At 40.0% G+C, this 19,895-nt stretch overlaps 1 protein-coding gene across 1 annotated transcript; it reads left to right on the forward strand.

Annotated features, from left to right (window-relative positions):
* Positions 1-1,794: 1,794 nt before the first annotated feature.
* On the forward strand, positions 1,795-19,895 carry LOC143890473 (uncharacterized). Its single transcript, XM_077395172.1, has 5 exons — positions 1,795-2,876; positions 11,746-12,490; positions 15,215-16,628; positions 16,733-16,813; positions 19,479-19,895. The coding sequence occupies exons 1-5, from the start codon at positions 2,180-2,182 to the stop codon at positions 19,848-19,850; spliced, it is 3,309 nt and encodes a 1,102-aa protein (XP_077251287.1). The 5' UTR covers positions 1,795-2,179; the 3' UTR covers positions 19,851-19,895.

Raw genomic sequence — 19,895 nt, forward strand, 5'->3', positions numbered from 1 at the left:
AGTTCATTTTGAAAAATATGGGTGAGGCCTACCCTATTCAAAGATTTAAACAAATTATCCCAACGATTCGGGCTTGCTATTTCCGTTGGTTACATCTCTTTGATTTGTGCCAGTGACCGGTTTATGGATGAGTGCTCTTGGAGTAGTCAGTTTAGCTTTGAACCTACGTGCCTATGGCTTCGTTTCCCAGGAAATCCGTGCAGCGGAAGATCTTGGATTTGAGACTTTCTACACCAAAAATCTTCTCTTAAATGAAGGTATTCGTGCTTGGATGGTAGCTCAGGATCAGCCTCATGAAAACCTTATATTCTCTGAGGAGGTTTTACCCCGTGGAAACATTCTTTAATGGAACTTTAGCTTTAGCTAGTTGTGACCAAGAAACCACAGGTTGGGCCTGCCAATGGTTCATGTTGGAGAGGGGGAGAGAGATTGGTTTGTGGCTTCACAACCGGTAGAAGGGAAAATTTATCGTATTGGGGATTTATCACCGCCCTATTTACTTATTTATTTTTATTTATCTTAGGTCATGTTTGGATTGCAAAAATTTCATAGAAGAGCTTCGAAAGGAAAATATTTATTCTTACTTTCTTATACTTACGAAAAAAAAGAACTTGAACCAACCCTAATCATTTTTTACTCAAAGGGACATCCAATTAATGATAATATTCCTCCAAATTAACCATAATCATATCATTTCCCTCTAAATTGTAGAGTGGAAAAAATTTGCCAAGAATTTTTTTCCCATGGGAATTGTTTTTCTTGCAATCCAACTAGAACTTGTTTGGACTGCAAGAAAAACTTAGAAGAAAAAAATTTCATAGGAAAATCTTGTATTTCCACAATTTAGAGGGTAATGACAAATTGTTGGGATATCATTATAAATCAAAGGTCCCTTCAAATAAAACTTCAACTTTATTGGTTCAAGCCACATTTTCCACCTGTAATCAAACAATGGAGAAGCTTTACATTTTGGAAAAGTTTTTCTTTTTCTTACCAAAATTCTTTCAATCAAAATAGGGCACTACTCACTTTGTTTTGTACTTTTCAAATACCTTTTAATCATCTCTTAATATTTGAGATAATATCATCATCCAATAAAAATATGTGTGAAACAAAGCTACTAGTTCTATTATCAAAACTCGGTAGTGCAGACATCAGCCGCTGAAAAAATGCATAACAGATGTGGCCACAATTCCTTACGGCTCTGTTCACTTGCGTTCCCGGGAAAGCAAATCCCTGGAAACAGACTCATTTTTTCTTGACAAGACCTTGACAAGACATAATTCTGGTGTTCACTTGCTTTCCTGATAAAATAACAAGCCTGGGTGGAATATGTCAAATAATGACATGGAATTGCCAAAAATGACGTGGAAATGTCTCTTTTCTCACTAGTGTGGGAAACCAAATCCCATTATTTTGGTCGGATTTGCTTTCCCGGGAAAACTAGTGATAAAAGGTGGGCAAGCAGTTTCTCGGGAAATTTTTTCCTGCATAGATCCTGCGCACGTGAACAGGCGCGGGAAACCTTTTCTTACACAGTTTCCCTGGATTTCTTTTCCTAATGCCACGTCAGAATCCCGGGAAATAATTTCTTTTCCTTTCCCGGGAAAACAAGTGAACAGAGCCTACGTGCCCTCCCGAGCTACTCCCTAATTTGGTTTCTTCCTAACTCTGAAAAAATATTTTCAACTGTTTTTTGGGCCACAGAATAATTCATAATACCCCAGGTGCATATAAAAATGAAAGGGGTAGTTTCGTCAATTTGTCATGTATTATCCTGATTCACCGACGGACGCCGTCGGGTCTCATTTATTTCGATAAACAAAAACACCGTACAAGTTTTCTCCTCCAAATCCCCCCCAAACTCCCTCTCTTCCAAATTCTCAATATTCAATCTCTCTCTCGCTCTCTATAAATTCCCAATATTCGTCTCTCTCTCTCTTTCTCTCTTGGGCGATCTATCCCTTCACTTTTTTTTCTCCGGTAGCTTCTGCATCAGATTTCCGCCGGAAATCCCATCGGAATCCGGTCGATCGCCGTTCCGGCATCATCCCGGCGTGCTAGATTCGTACTCTCCCCAAGGTTAGAATCAAGATCTGCTCTGTTAATTTTCTGATTGGAAACTTCGAATTTAGGGTTTCGAAACCTTTTTTTCCCCTCTTTCGTTGTATTCTTCGTTATGCCGCGGAATTCTCGGCGCAAATCTTATCACAAGCAGCACAAGAACAACACTAAGGATGTGAAAGACTACACGGACTCTGACGAAGAGCATAGCTTGAAAGATAAGAAGGTTCGTGAAGAACGCGTGGTTAGTTCAGGAATTAGGGTTTCTATGGAGAAAAAGAAATCTCCGTCTGATCCGCAACAGGGGAAGGATCTTTTTGATCCGTGTAATGGTGATTTGTCTGGGGAGTATGGTTCTTCGAAAAAGGGGAAAGATCGCGCTGATTCATCTGTTAATAATCGTTGGAATGGCGGTAGTGATGGACTAATTGAGGGTGGAAAGGAGCCGAAAGGAGAGGTTTTGGGATCTGATTCGGAGAGAGGGCCGAGGCCAAATGATTCGACATCTGTTGAAACGAAGAGCTGGTCTAGTAGAAGAAATGAGAGTTTGAGTGAAAGGAAAGATGAGGACTTGGAGCCTAAGAAGGGGAGTGTCAAGGACTTAAGTAGGAAAGCGACACATCAAAATAAGGATGCGAAGGACAAGGAGAGAGAAATTGGGAGGGATAAGAAGGTTCCAGAAGCCGTGCGCGAAAGGTCTGTTGATGCTGTGACAGTAGCGACTGGAGTTAGAGAATCGAATATGAAGAAAGAAACCCAAATGGGTGATCTTGAAGAAGAGCATGTTGCGAAGCGGGAAGTAGAAATTACTGGTAAGGTAACTGATTGCTTCAATTATTTGCTTTTGTTTTCTTTTTGTCATCGACATGTTGTTTATTTTGAATTATTATGGATGTTTTATTTGTGGTCCAAAATAACTTTCATGAACCTTCTAATTGGTAATCTTATACAATTAAGGGCCCGTTTGGATCCAGAGAAGATTTTGATTTGGATTTCTCACATTTGCAGCCCTTTTTGCATTGTAATTTGGATCCGATCAAATTCTTGGATTTCCAATTCAGCAACTGACAGTGAAAAAAAACAGATTTCTAAATAAGCTGTGCAAATAAGAAATTGGAAATCCACAGATTTGGCAGTTTCCTTCACCCTCTTTGCTCCTCAACCTCTCCCCGCCAATAGGAAGTACCCCCTCCCCTCTCTCTCTCCCTCAACATGAGCTGCCGGATCTATTTATTTGTATTCAAAACTCAATTCCAAATCCAAATACAATACATGAGGTATCAAAACAGGCCCTAAATGATTTGCGTGTAATCCAAGAATTATCAAATATTGTAGTTGTTTTGTTGACAATAAAGGATGGATTGAAGGAATAGTTAGAACACAAAGCCTGGTTGCTCTTCTTGGAATTGTTATTTTTGAGACCCTATTGTGACGTTGAAGTTGTGCCATCTGTGGATTATTGCAAATTAGATTTGTGGCTCATCTCATGTGTTGAGACAGTAAGGTATTTCCCACACAAGAAGAGTGCAAGGGCGCAACTCTCAGGAAATTGAGCGTTCTTGCAACTTTGCGAACAATATGGAAAGAATACATGAAAAGAATTTTCGAAGGAAAAAATAAAATCCTTGCCTCATTGAGAGTTATAATCTTTAATAGTGTTAGCTTGTCGTCTGCTTTTGTTGAGTCGTTCCACTGGGTTTTGATTTCCGACTTGCAAAGGCCGTTTAGTTTCCATTTGTCTAGCTTTGAGATTCCTAGTACAATGATTCCTCGTGACTCTTCTCTAGGTCGTCAAACTGAAATTTGATGGTTCAAACATTGGGGGCCTAGTAATGGTATGCATTGGAGGTATTGTAAGGGATCATCAGGTTTTGTTAGGTTGGATTTTATTTGGACTAGCAGTGTGAAGGACTATTGAAGCAGATGTGATTGCATTAAGTAAAGGGTTTAAGTTGCGCGTATCATCGTTTGTTGGTCGATCCATGGTAGCGGGAGACTTCGAATGCTATAATGAGGATGAAACTTAGGCAAGAGACACCCAAAGACTAGCAAGTGTGATTGTAGGCATTACTTTAAATTTCTATCGAATCCAACACGAAATGACTTGAATGTTTTCATTTTCATCCCCACCGAAACACATACTGAAGCCAAAACACATGTCGAAACCAAAACCTTATTAGTGGTAGACTACACCAGTATGTGTTGTATACTTACATAATTATATTACACATGCGTTATATGTTAATACTCAACTCAACTCAACTCAACTCAACTAAGCCTTTGTCCCAAACTAGTTGGGGTCTTCTATGCATTATATGTGACATGTGATTTATATATATCTAATACTATATAGTAGAAGAGAAAATAAGAGAATTTTTTGTGGAATTACACATCACTTTTTTTTACTTTTTTTTAACAAAGTCACCCATTCAACACACATATTTTCAATCCTACCCCCTCCTTTATGCTTTTTAACAAAGGCACCCATTAAAGCCACATAATTTCAATCCTACCCCCCTCCTTTATGCTTTTTTAATAAAAAAATCTATGGGGTGATCTTAACCATCCGATTTAAGAGGAACAACATATTATGGAAACCTCTATAAGATTGGAAGGCTAGGATCAGGCTATGGAAATGATTTTTGGGGCACAACCTATTTATGTTGTGTTCCATCACATGGACGGTTTGGATCAACTTGTGATGTGGTCCGTACAGTTCTTTGTTGGCCCGTGCATCGCACGGGTTTATATATATATAGCAGAAGAGAAAAGGAGAGAATTATTTGAATTTCTCCTAAAATTCTATGAGAATTACACGTCACTTTTTTTGACTTTTTTAAACCCATTCAACCCACATATTTTCAATCCTACCCCCTCCTTTATGCTTTTTAACAAAGGCACCCATTAAAGGCACATAATTTCAATCCTACCCCCCTCCTTTATGCTTTCTTAATTATGGAAACCTCTATAGATTGGAGGGCAAGGATCAGCCAATGGAAATGATTTTACGGGCACAACCTATTGATGTTGTGTTCCATCACATGGACGGTTTGGATCAACCTAGGATGTGGTCCGTACAGTTCTTTGTCGGCCCGTGCATCGCACGGGGATTTTTACTAGTATGTATATATATATATATATATATATATATATATATATATATATATATAGAGAGAGAGAGAGAGAGAGAGAGAGAGAGAGAGAGAGCGGTTTCTACACACTAGTGTAGATAAGTTATCTACACGCTAGCTTAAAATACAGTGGGGGCCCACATTGTTTGGGTGATCTAAAGCATTCATTTGATGGGCCCTCACATAGATAGGATGTGCCCAAAAAATCAGCTTCATAGGATCATCCTAACCCTTCGAACCGTGGAGGCAAAAAATGGACAGATTTATGAAGGTTTATGCATGTCCATTTTACCTCCACAAATCGTAGGGTTGGGATGATCCTATGGAGCTGATTTTTGTGGACACCCTATCTATGTGAGGGCCAATCAAATGAATGGTTTGGATCACCCAAACAATATGCCCTCCACTGTGTTTTAAGCTAGTGTGTAGATAACTCATCTACACTTGTGTGCAGAAACCGTTTTCTTATATATATATATGGGATTTGCTGGCATCCATCGCAGAAGGCATTTCGTGGATGACCTGTTGCTTGTTACATGTGAGAAGGGCTTTTTAGCTCCAATGCAAAAGTGGTGCTTCGAGGAGCTGTTTGACTCTGCCCCTGTTCTAAAGATGCCAGACTTCGAGGAGGCGTAATTGATTGCGTCACTTCAAGTGTGATATACGATCGAGAAACCAATGCCCAGAGTGCCAAGCATTCAAGGAACGATAGTCCCGCGCGGCCGGTCAACGTCTGGCTAAGATCCGTTCTTGCTTAGAAGCGCACAATCCATTTTGTAAAGCTTTCCACAACACAGGAGATAAAGTCCTTTGCCTTATTGGTAAGTGCTACAAGATCTCGTGCATTGGAACCCATGGTTATGGACCCGAATCCATTAGTGTGGGAGATTTTCTTTTCCCCAGATTTTGTCTTCTTTCATGAGGTAGCTGCCTCACATGCAACATGCCATCCGCGAAATGCCTTCTGTGATGGACGCCAACAAATCCTATATATATATATATATATATATATATATATATATATATATAGAGAGAGAGAGAGAGAGAGAGAGAGAGAGAGAGAGAGAGAGAGAGAGAGAGAGAGAGAGAGAGAAAAGTGTAGCTACACATATGTGTAGCTAACTTAGCTACACCGACGGCTTAAAATACAGTGGGCCCCACATTGTTTGGGTGATGCAAACCATTCATTTGATGGGCCCTCACATAGATAGGGTGTGCCCAAAAAATCAGCTCCATAGGATCATCTCAACCCTACGATTTGTGGAGGCAAAAATGGACGTGTAAAAACCTTCACAAATCTGTCCATTTTTGCCTCCACAGTTTGAAGGGTTGGGATCATCCAATGGAGCTGATTTTTTGAGCACACCCTATCAATGTGAGGGCCTATTAAATGAATGGTTTGGATCACCCAAACAATGTGGGCCCACTGTATTTTAAGCCGTCGGTGTAGCTAAGTTAGCTACATGTATGTGTAGCTTCACTTAACTCACATATATATATGAGGAAACTACCAAACTTATGGTGAGCTAGCTTGCCCAATCACATGGGGGCCCACTTTGTTAGGATGATCCAAAGCATTCATTTGAAAGTCCCTTACATAGATGGGGGGTGTACCAAAAATCAGCTCCATAGGATCATCCTAACCCCTCCATTTGTGGAGGACAAAAATGGACAAACACAAATCTGCCCCATCTTTGTCCTCCACAAATGGAGGGGTTAGGATGATCCTATGGAGCTGATTTTTGGCACACCCCCTATCTATGATAAGGCCTTGCAAATGAATGGTTTTGATCACTCCCCAAAATGTGGGACCCATGTGATTGGGCAAGCTAGCTCACCAACAGTTTCCTTTTTATATATATATATATATATATATATCCTGGATCTTCCAAAGTAGCCAGAGTTTGGTCAATCCAAGTGCCGCCGCGAGTGTGTACTTTTGGTTGGGCAGCTCTTCTTGAGAGGATTTAGATTGTTGACTTCTTAAGAAAGCACGAGATCTTGATCATTGACCACTATGCTTTATGCTTAAGAGGCAGGGGAGGCAGGGGAGCATATCTCCATCCATTGTAAAATGACCTGTGAGATATGGGGGCAAATTATTATGCAGATTTGGCATTGCTTGGGTGTTCCCAGCAAGGGTATTGGATTTATTTCTCGGTTGGCCTAAGATTCCTTAGAAGAGAAAAGGGAAAATGTTGTGGAATATGGCATTTTTGGCTACCATTTTGGGCCCTTTGGAAAGAAAGGAATGTTAGGGTGTGTTTGGCAACGTTTCTAAAAAACGTTTTTGCTGTTTTTTTGGAATTTTTAAAACAAAAAAAACAAAAGATTGAGTTTGGCGCATTTTAGGGTAACCGTTTTTTTGGGTTTCTATTTCGATCGAGAATCGATAAAATTGGAGCAAATATTTTACGTTGCCCGAATGAAACGAATCGAAAACTCGGGCATCGGGTTTCTAATATTGAGAACCGTCTCTTAGACTCTCTTCATCTACATCAAGCCAATGTTTTCTCCCAAACCCATCGTCTTCTCCACCAGTCTTCTCCAAAAAGCCCGACGGCTGAAGCTTCCAGGGCAGTCCTCCTCTCTCTTGGGATTTATCTAGCAGGCCGATGCGAACCGCTGAACCCTAAACGAGGCTTGGTGGGCTGAAAGCCACACCCATAACCAACCCTTCTTCCTCCTTAAGAAATCCCTATTTTCTCTTCCTCGAAAACTAGAGAATCATAAACTTGTAGGGGTCCCCGCCAAATCCCAGCTTACCCATAAAAAAAAAGAAAAAGAAAACTAGAGAATTGTTTGAAAAGGGGGAAGAAAGGTTGGGGTTTTATAGAAGGGAAAATCTTCCCCTTTGCAAAATTCATCTGATTGCGAGTTTTTCCTTCCAATCTCTGTGTTTAATGAGCATTTGATGACCTCGAAGGTTTGAAATGAAGTGTAATTTCTTTTGATTGAACTTGAGTAATTGAACCTGTGAGTTTCCGAATGTTAGACGATTTGGAGATAACCGAGATTCGTGTTGGAATCGGCCTTCACTGCTATAGGGTTTTGTACGGTGCTTTGCTTGTGTTATGATGGTTCTGAACCCTACTCCAGCCATCCGAATCCTTCCAACTTGGATTTGTCTCCTTGTTTAAGAACGGACACAAGTTCCAGCTAATGATGTTTTGCTTCAACAAAACAAGCTCATCTAGCAAGACATTTTGCTTCTAGTTACATCAATGCGTCTTAGCTCTTGAAACTTATATATGCTATTAAGCAGGCAGTTGCATACAAAATGGCACTTGTCATCCAAAGCTTATTAAACATGAGAAGTGACTTCTCTGTTGATAATTGAGGCCTTTTAATTGCCAAGTCTTGTCTAAGAAAATTTAGTTTAATAGCCATTTGGGATACTGCCATCCAGTTTTTTTCAACACATTGCACAACCTGACAACTCTTGATGCTTATGATACCAATTAGCTGTGGTTTTTAGCTACTCTGCCCAGTTAAGAGAATGAGGCTTCCAAATGTTTGTTGATTCTCATCACTATCCACTGTTACCTTCAGTGAATTGATTTTTTTATGTCATTCCAAACGTGATTCTGATTTTTAGAAACAGAATCAGAATATAAAACAGAATCAAGAATCAATATCAAAATCAAGAAACAGAATCAGAATCGTTACCAAATGCACTCTTAGTCTTCGATGGGGTAGCCAAAAGCATAGTTTTAAATTTCGGCCGAAACTTCCGGAATTTCGACCGAAATTGTTACATTTCGGCGATTTCGGTTTCGGAATGTTGACCAAAATTATTTCGGATTTCGGTCGAAATTTAAAACCATGGCCAAAAGTCCCCTTTATCTTTACGTTAAAGTAGTGGTCTTGACTATCTCTTGGGTGAGGCTCTTGCCTCCCTTTAGATTCATCTCTTCCTATGACTTACGGCATGGGTGGAAGGAGGTGTGCTCGAGCTCTGAGGTGAAACTCAAGATTTCTCAAGTATGGGGTGCCTTAACTTCGTTGGGTCAACCCTTGGCAATCCTAGTCCCTCGGGTATTGGCAGGCGTTCTAAGGGATGAAAGAAGAGAGGTGATTTGGGCTTTTGCGGGCCCATTGGTATTGTTGATGCAACAGAAGAGGAAGTGCGTGCGGTTCACCGATGATTTAAGTTGTTGGATAAAAATATCTTAGCCTCGGTGTTGGTGGAAGGGGACTCTCTTAATGTCATCTGTTGACTTAAGGCCCCCCTCAAAAACCTTTGGAGATTTGACAATTTCTTTGATGAGATAAACGGCATAAAGGGTTTTTCTTCTATGGTTTTCAAGCATGTTCATAGATCCGCTAATAAGGTGGCCGATCGCCTAGCTCGGGAAGGAGTTTCGAAAGAAGCCTTGGCGTTGTTCGATTCCCTTCCCGCTTTCGTCTTTCTTCCATCTTTTCCTTCTTTCTTTATGTTTATTTTTCTTTCTGTATTAACCATCTCCGTCTTTTTTCAATAAAATTGCCTACAATTTACAAATAAAATAAAATAATGCATATGTATTTATATGAATTACATGCGAAATCTGGTATGTACTTAATTACCAGACATGCATGACAACGCATGTCACTAGGTGTTCGCTATTTTTAAACGATTATGGGTGATTTTTATGTGATGCTTTTTGAGTGTGCATTTGTTCTTGATCTGGCACTTCCTAAACTTTCATCGTTAAGTGTTCATCATTTGCATATGTTTACATATGTTTCTGCAATTTTACAAGATTTCCACTGAAATTTTCATCCGAAACTAACATGCTTCCATTCCATCGCGACCGAAACGCATACCAAAACAGAAACTTAAAACCTTGATTGTAGGTAAGATCTTTGGACCTCATTTATAACTTGCAATTGTAATTTTGCGGTATTGGTAGAGATGCTAATTTGTGGGCTAACTTTCTAGCTTGAAGTGGTGTAAACAGGCTGACTTTGTTATAGTTGAATAAGGGCCTTAATATCCTTGAATATTTGTATATCTTGTTTCTTTTTTTTTTCCTTGTACCTTTTTACGACCATCTTGATCATGTTTTCCTTCATTAAGGTACCTGTTTTTTTTTTTGCAAAATTGTAATATTTAACGAGTGAGTTAAGATCTCTGGGACCATAAATCGAAGAACAATTGTATATAGAAAGCAACTCGCCTCTTTGATTCTACATCAAATAGAGCAATGTAGAAGGATTGGATCAAACTCAAAATTGCCATGTTCGTGCTTTAATAGGATATGTTCAGAGCAGTTGCAAATCATTAGCGGTGTGGCTTGTGAAGGGTTATAGCCTGATATTATACCACATAATTTGCATCATGGGATGAGAACCTCGTTGAAAAACTCTCTAAGTCAATCAGTGACTCATCCGAGTCAACTCCCTTTTACGTTGGCCAACTGGCCGACTCCTTGTATGTGTCATGTGTGAGTTTTTCACTATCAAGTCTATCAAAATTCCTTTGACTTGCCCGAGTTAATGAAAAGTTGGCCGTATCAATCATTGGCTCACTTGAGTCGACTTCCTTTTACATTGGCCGAGTTCTTGTCCTAATTAGCAGTGGTGGGCTTTTTTGGTGGCCGGCCGCAAACAAATAACATCTTTGTAAATGGTGTGTATATCCTTGATGGATCAATGACTGCCAACTTGGTACTTTGACACTGCTATAAGGGTTGAAGGTAAGCGATGGTCAGAAAAGGTTATCGTGAGTGGAGAAGGTTACCATTAAAAAAAGGGTTATTTTGAGTGGTTACTGATATGTTGGATTTTAAGTTTTAAATGGAGAAGGTGAATATGGTGGTACATCTTGTTGTCAAATCTCATTAATAGGGATCAGGAAGGATTCATTCTGCTCCTCGAGTCATTGGAAAAGGGGACACTCGTTTCATTTCTTTTTGTTCTTGTTATGGATGTTATTGACTTTCAGGAGGGGATATACATAAGGAGGTATTCATTATAAGAATTGACTTGGAATGTGAAATCCTGTCATGTACCATTTCCTATTTACAGATGATACAATGATATTTATCTAGGCAAATGAGCATCAATCAAAATTTCTGTCCTATAAAACAAAGGGTCACTTCAAGGCAATTGTAACTTGTGAATTCCAAGTTTAAATTATAGGCCAAACCTAAAAAGAGGGGCCACACATGAGGGGGAGAGTTAAAGTATAAAAGATTTAATAACACCTTCTCCAACAGCTTAAGCTTTTGGAGTAACTGGTTGTTTCACAGCATGCAGCAATGTGGGTCTGAGATATACTCATCCGTTGATATATGTTTATGTGCTTTTCTGCTATTTTTTCTTGTGGTTACGATGCCTGGTGCGCTATGTGACTTCTCTTTGTGTGACAAACCTATAAATATTCATGAAACTTAACGTATTAACTCCTCCTATTTCAAGCTACAGGAATACGTCATGTGATCCATTACCATTATTTGCTATGAATTTGGTTCAATAATAACGTTGAAAGAATTCTTTCTTTGCCATTTGCTTTCCTCATCCGAGTATCTCTTCCAATTTTCATCAATTACTGCCTTGTGTACAGACTGCAAAATACAAGACGACTTACGTAATCACGAATTAGAGAAAGAACTTGATAAACGGATTAAGAGGAGAAGAGATGACTCTGGTGATAAGGAGAAATGGAAGGAGGATGTTCGAGATGGTGATAATAGGCGATTATCTTCCACTGATGATGATCGCCTGAAAAATGGAAGATATAAAGATGGAAGGCAAATAGATGGAAGATATAAAGATGAAAGGCAAGTAGATGGAAGATATAAAGATGAAAGGCAAGTAGATGGAAGGTATAAAGATGAAAGGCGTAAGTACCGAAAAGATCTTGACAGGGATCATAGATACGAAGATGATAAGCACAGAGATGAAAAACCCTCAAGAGATCGAGCCAGCACGAGGTCTGAAAATAAGAATTTTAGGGATGAAAGTAAGACTTCAGAAAGCCGTCATAAGAAAACTAAGGTTCAGGATAGTGATCATGATGGTAGTCCCTATGCCGATGAAAAGGGCGCCAGATTAAAAGATAACAGGGGAAAGAAAAGGTCATGTGATGATAATGACAGTCACAGTGATATTAGGTCTCGAAGTACCAAGGAACAACGATCTGATGTGGAGAAAAATGCAGTGAGCAACAGTAAAGTAGATTCCGCCTCTGACAAAGGAAGATCTGAGTCACATTATCACCATTCAGATGCTGTTGATTCTACGCCAAGCAGTAGCCGATTGAAGAGATCCTCCAGCTGCAGTGCTCATGCTGTCAAAGATCATTACAGGTATTTTCTTATTCTTTATTTTCAATTGATGCTAAGTAAACTTATTATGTAGGAAATCATTGTTCCAACAGTTATTTCCACAATTCAATTTTTAATGATCATATCCCACTGTCTTCATTCATAATGGATTATGTAAAGTATAAAAGATAATAACGCCTTTCTCCAAAAGCTTAAGCTATTGGAGAAGTTGGTAAGTTAACATGGTATCAGAGCTAAAGGTCTCAAGTTCAAACCTCCCGGATAGCAAAAATCCACATGCGATGGTCGGCCCAAAGTGGGACCACATGTGCCACGTGTTTGCCAAGTGGGCCACACGTGCGGGGAGTGTTAAAGTATAAAAGATAAATAACGCCTTTCTCCAAAAGCTTAAGCTTTTGGAGAAGTTGGTAAGTTAACAGATTACAATAGGAATATTATCTTGGCCTCTTTAAGTACATGGTCATTTTATTTTTGATGGTTGACTCACCTTTTTTTCCCTTTTATATTCATTTTCATATGGAAAGCACACTTTCATAGGTTCCATGTCCCCATAACGTTCTTGACTTTATGTAGAGTTGCTTTGATGGGGTGAAATTTAATTCCTTTCTGGCATATTTATTTACGGTATCTGTCCTTGAGTAGAGCACTTGTTTTTTAGAACTATGTGGTTAGTCAGATTTGGATTTGGCTTCCTTTTGATTTCCAGAAAATTCTATCATTACTTATTAGAAATTGTTCTCGGTCAACCATTAAGACTTTGGGGGGCCGCTTGGATACATGGATTTCATCATCCAGGATTTTGTAAAATCATGATTTTTACAGGCTAAAACCTGGATTTTATAAGCTAAACCTAGAGGCATGGGGAGAGAAGAGAGGCAGGAGAAGAACCGCAGGTGTTGGGGGGGGGGGGGGGGGTTCATGTCATCCACAAGACAACAAATATAATATGATTTTATTTTATTGTCAAGAGCTCTCTCATGGCTATTTGTCCTTGATTTTCTTCTACTAATTCTGCGCTTCATTTAAATTCAATTCTCTGCTCAGCCATTTTCCTGTTTTTTTACACAGTTCCTTTTTAAGCAAATCCACTGACTTGTTTTATGCTCTTAATTTCTTTTCCAAGTTGGCCAAATCAACTTCCCAGGGCATGTAAAGGGAGTTCTGGGTCAAGTCCATTTTCTGTAACAATTTTTTGAAACAGTAACTGAATTTATTGATAAAAGAAAACAAAAACCAGGATGGAGCTTGTCCATTTACAGCGGTATACATTACATGACTGCAGGGCCCTTTTCTGCAACAGTGCTTGCTAATTCATTAGAAACTCTAGGATTTTGGCCCCTATTTCTGCAACGGTGCCAGCCAAGTCATTTGAAGCTATTGGATTATAGCTGAAGGAAACTCCCAGGCCTCTAACAAAATCAATAATCTCTTTAATGATATTATCAAATCTCCACGGATTTCTGTACTCCCCTCTTTCCCAACCATCTGCATTCTTTGAGTCTCCTGCATCGATAGCTGACTGTCAAGATTCTTCTTGAATAAATGAATGCTGATAAGGCATGCTATAATCTCGACTTCATTATATTCTGCTATGGCAGTCAGGCCCGAATACGATAAAAGAATGTCACCTTGATTATCTCTAAAGGCTCCAGCAATCCTCTAATTCCCCAAGGATCAACCATAAAAAATAAGCTTTATTTTGATATTGTTCTATTTTGCCAAACCTGGAATCATACTGTGGACATTTGACGAAGCTATTGTTAAGATATTGGATTGTGTTGAGGGACACCTAGTGAAGTTCCAACATGTTTGGAGATAGCAGGGTTTTAAATTTCAGTTTCGGTCGCCACCATTCTCTCTTGCAGCATTCACAAATTTTGACATACTTGTGTCTATTTATCCTAGAGGCTCGAGAATACTTTACACAAGTGAAATTGGGATTGATATGGAGTTTTCAAACATTGGTAACCAAGTGTTAGTGAATAAGAGCATAGTTTTAATTTTTAAAACTCCCCCACATCATCGTGGACTCCCCCGAGTCGACTCCTTTTTACCTTGTCCACATTCCGCATTTTGCCGCTGCGTTCCGAGTCTCGCCCTACAGAGTCAATAGAAACTCCTTTGACTCCCGTGTTATGACCCCGTCAACCAAGTTCTTAGCTGCGGCAATCGAGTACTCGACCGCGCCGTGCCTGGTCGACTAGGATTTTCTTCGGCCGCGTTCCGTGCCACATCCGTGTTTTTAAACATTGAATAAGATAGAATCATTGTAGCAGAAAAATGCAGCATTTTCTGCCACTTGACCTCTACACTATTTACGGACTTTTTTTTTCCAAGGTTTGACAATTTCATGTCAATCCCAATTTCCATGAAGATAATGGACATTAAAATTTGATGTTTGATGGGAATCTGGTATGGATATTTTATTACCACTTCATGCAGAGACTACTTGTTAGAGTTCAAAGCATTGAAGATATTTTAACCAAATTTTGGTTTTCTGCACTTGCTGCCTATGTTGCAATAATGAAATCATCTGCATGTGTATTTACTATTCACATTGTGAAGTTTTGAGAGACCTGAAGATACAGATTTTCCCTAAACTTTCTACAGATATTAGAATGTCCAAGTTGGGCATAATGTCCATTCATGAATAGTTTTGGGTGTAACTAAGTCAATAACCACAAAAAATTGAACACATCTGTAAGTAACCATTGTATTCATATGATTTGTGCTGTTTGTCTCCAGGCATGGGTCAAAGCGAGCAGAAACTCCATATAATGATATATCTGAGGAGAGACTTCGGCCTAATACATCTACCAGAGAGCTCACTAGTGCTTTTGGCATTCCAGAGAGAGTCTCCGAGTCCCGTTCCATGGAGAAGCCTAAACAAAAGGATGATACCCATGTGGGGGAGTTATCAGCGGAAACTGTTCCTGCTTCCCAATATGAAAGGTCCCCAAAATCACGTCTCATGGTGTCACCCATTCATTTAATTGAAAAATCCCCTTCATCAACCAGTGGTGACAAGAGATATTCAAACAGAGCTGGTGTGAGGCGGAGTTTTGATGGTGAAGAAATGGGACGACAGAGTGGTGGCTGTAAGGATGCTAGAGGCTACAATAGTAGTGATAGTAGAGGCCAGGATTTCCCTTTTGAGAAGACTGTGATAGATGACTCTTCTCAAACCCTACCATTCAATGGTGAATCAACTCCCATCATTTCAAATTTTAACAGAACCGGTCTCTTTTCCAGCAGTTCACCAAGTCTTCTTCCACCACCACCTCCTCTTAGGCTTGGGGTTGACAGCCCTTCAGTCTTGGGTTCATCAGAAGAAGACAGCAGAGCTCAGGTGGGTGACCGCAAGTATAACAATCGTTACAAAGGGAATGGTGATTCCATCATGGGGAGAGGGCAGGGGAATGCTTGGAAGGGCATTCCAAACTGGCCTCCACCAGTAGCAAATGGGTTCATCCCTTTTCAACATGGGCCACCTCCCAGTGGATTTCATTCGGTCATGCAGCAGTTTCCGTCGCCGTTTTTTGGTGTCAGGCCATCCATGGAATTGAATCACTCTGGGGTTTATCACATGCATGATGCTGACAGATTTTCTGATCATGGCCGTCCATTTCAGTTGCATGGATGGGATGGAAGCAGTGGTGTCTTTGGAGATGAATCTCATGTTTTTGGGAGGCCAGATTGGGATCAGAATAGACACTTGATGAGCAGCCGGGGGTGGGAGATGAATGATTTATGTAAGGGGCAAAATAGAACCATGAATATGGATTTCCCAGCACCACAGAAGCACGACTATTTGACACGTGCCGCAGCAGATGAAACTTGGGCTGGACAGTCAAGCCATCGACCCCAGCTTGAACTTTTACCAGCTGAAAGCATTGAAAACAAAATATTTGATGCTATCACCCCTACAGAAAAAATCACTTCTGAGGCTCCTCTAAAAATTGTCCACGAAAAGACCCCTGAGCCGTCTAAATTACCTACTCATGATAATACTGCTCGGTTTTGTCAGTTTTATCTATCTAAGCTTGACATTTCGGTAGATCTTGCCCATCCAGAGTTGTATAAACAGTGCACGAGCTTATTGGAAATGGATGGAGATACAACTGGTGATTGCCATGCTACCAAATCCATACATATAAAGGTATAAAAAAAACATTAATTTCTTGTGTGAATCTTGAGGGCTTTTGTTTGTAGATTTCCTGATTGTTTCAATTCATCCGCTTGTTCTACCATTGTGTGTGTCAGGAGATAGAAGTAGACAGGAAGAGCTCCAATGACAGGCTTGCGGCTTCACTCTTCCCTGCAACAACAGAAGCTGTTTTTCAGGTACATTTATTCCGGGTTTTGAAGTTTGAACTTTGAACACTAAGCATGATATTTTGAATCTCAAGTTCTCACTTCTTCAATCATCTATCCTCGATGTCTTCTAATACAAAATGTAGTGCCAAATGTTCACTTTCTTTTAGTTTTTATTCATATGGAAAAGCTGAAATTAGCCCGACCCTTTTAAAATATGGCAGGCATTCCTTGTGCCATTCATTTGCTCTTTTTCATCTTCCTAGCAAGTATATGGGTGATGCAATCTTAAGCTTTCAGGGCCTCGTGTATTAATTCACAAGCATACATACCAAAAATTCATGAATAAGTGATTGTTTTTGACAAAAGAAGTAGTGGGCTTCTTTTTTTTTTTTTTTGAATGATAAGTAGTGGGCTTCTTTCAAAAGTTTTATTCCTCAAAGGGGATCCCTATGCCCATTCCGGAAGGGTTTGAATTTCAGCAGATTGATCAGCGTGAAAATGCCTTCCTAGAAGCTGACTTAGTGAGGAGGAAATCAAAAGAGGACTGCTTGCTTTAGATAGCGATCATTTCCCATGACCGGATGGATTCTGCTTGTTTTTCTTCCCACAGTGTTGTGAAGCGGTAAAAGGGGATCGTAAGGAGCTGTTTGAGGAATTTCATTGGGGACTACCTTTGGATAAAGGCACTTGTGCTACTATCATATCCTTAATTCCCAAGAAGGAAGGGGTGGATCGCATTTTTTATTTCCATCTATCAGTCTGGTAGGGTGTATGTATAACCTACTGGCTAAAGTTCTTGCTGACAGGATTAAACATGTCTTAGGTAAAGTCATATTGCAGAATGCGTTTATCCGAATCAGGCAAATACTTTATGGGGGGTTGATCACCAACGAGTTAATCGAGCTTTATTCTTGAAATCACAAAAGAGGAGTATTGTACAAGTTACATACGGAGAAAGCCTATGACAGGGTGGAGTGGGTTTGTCCTCTTGGGTCAAATGATATTTGGCAACAGATTGCGAGACTTGGATGCCTGGTGCTGTATCGTAATTAACTGTTCTCCATTCGTTTTTTTTCATAACATCTCGTGGACTCCTCCAAGGAGACCCGATGCCCCCTTTCCTCATCACAGTAGTTCATAATGCTTTGAGCAGGATGATCGAAAAGACTAATAGATGCGGTCTAATTGAGTGCCTCAGAGTGGGAAATCAATGGATGGATATCATTCACCTCCAATTTTGCTGACAATATGTGCGTTGGCGAACATGATCACGGACATTGTACAGAGGTGAACAAGATCAAGGATATTGTGGCTGTTACCCAGTGTTACGATCTGGCCACTCGGCAACAATCTAATTTCAACAAATGTGAGATTATGGGCATTCATATCAGTGAAGAGGAAACTAGACAGTTTGCCAGACTTCTTGGATGTTGATGTTGGATGTTGATGTGATCCATCCATGAGAGTTTCTATTTTAGGATAGTTTCTTTTTTTGAACCACTTTCTTTTCAGATCTGTTTCTATTTTTTCCATGTTGCTATCATAGATGTGGGGAGTGTCAACGTCACCTCGGGGCCCACACCTCATCTTTTGGCTTATCACCCACTTGCCCTAACCCATGCCATGGTCCACATGGCCCTACTTAAGTGGTTTGCCTTTATACTATCGGTGGCCTCATATAGCTCGCCACTTAAAATCTCAGCCTTTATATATAAAAGCAATGGAGAGCCTAAAGAGCATAAGCATCCCCACCCCACCCAAAAAAAAAAGAAAGAAAAAACCAGAGGCAGCCGCAAGCTTGGTTTCTTCGCCTCTTTCCCTAATCCCCTTCCTCCCTTCTCCTCCTCCTCTTTATTTTCCTCTCTACCCTTTTCACTCTCTTATTTTCTCCTCCCTTTGCTGTTTTTCCCTCTTCCAGCTGTAGGCCTGCAGGTTTCTGCTTTTCCTTGCAGCCGATATCCTTCCCTACACCTGCTCCTCTTTCCCCCTATTTCCTTCACCCCTTGTTCTATACCCCTATCTAGTTGTCAGCCAGCACATGCTACAGTCTGTAGCCGGAGGTCCTTCCCTTTCCCCTCTCTCTCAGCCTCCTTCCAAGAGCAGCCCCTGCTAATCTATCTTATATTTCCTTTCCTCTTGATAGCCAATTTTGTAGCTGCTGCCATCCCACTACTTAACCAATCCCTGGAATTCGCTTAATTGTGCCTGAGGATTTAGGTGATTCTAACCCTCCAACTTGTGGTCGTTAAATGGACGGTCATTAGGAAAACCTCCACAAATTGAACACGGAATACGTTCATTAGGAAAACCTCCACACAATATGAGAATGGGTTGTGGTGTATGGCCCACCCATTGCAAGGCCTAACAGATAAATGGTTTGGATCATTGGAGAAGTTGATCCCACTTATACTTTTCCCCGCTCATTTTTTCAAGAAAAAATATGATTAATATAAAAACTCTTTTTATCACTTTTACATATTGTATTGATAGGCAGCTAACTTTTGCAATTGATTATTTGCTTGAACTTTGAACATTATATTATATGTGCAGTGTTTAGTGTATTGCAGAGGAAGATGGTACTGTGTGAATTGTTATATCTACCCATTCATCGAATGTTTTATTGGTTTTAAGATAAAAATTGCTTATTGGTAATTCTTCTTTACCTTCCTACTTTCATGGTTTCAAAATGCAGAGAGCCATGGCCCTTTATAAGAAGCAGAAGGAAGAAAAGAAAGCGAAGACTCCTTTTCCTTCATTTCGCAGGTCAGAAGTGGAGAATGCATCCCAAGCTTCTGATACAGAGAAATTAGGGCATGTTGAAGATTCCCGTAATCCTGCTATACAGGGTACCTGTTCACCTAGTAATGAGGAAATCGAAAGTAGCAGTGGCGATTCGAAAGACAATCTTTCTGCTGATGCTAAGGAACAACAAGCTGATAACATTACTGGTGATGTTGTTTGTGCCAATGGTTCTTCTCAGGCATGTGTGGCTTTTATGCCAGAGTCAATTGAGTGTAGGTTAAATTCGAGTCGGATACATAATTCTCCTGAAAGTACACATTGAAACAATTTCTATTACATGTTTTTGAAATTCCATTCTCGTTGAAAA

The sequence above is a fragment of the Tasmannia lanceolata genome, unplaced genomic scaffold (genome assembly GCF_043159265.1).
Source record: "Tasmannia lanceolata isolate RefF3 unplaced genomic scaffold, GAP_Taslan_0.1 ptg000013l, whole genome shotgun sequence".
Classification (NCBI taxonomy): Eukaryota; Viridiplantae; Streptophyta; class Magnoliopsida; order Canellales; family Winteraceae; genus Tasmannia; species Tasmannia lanceolata.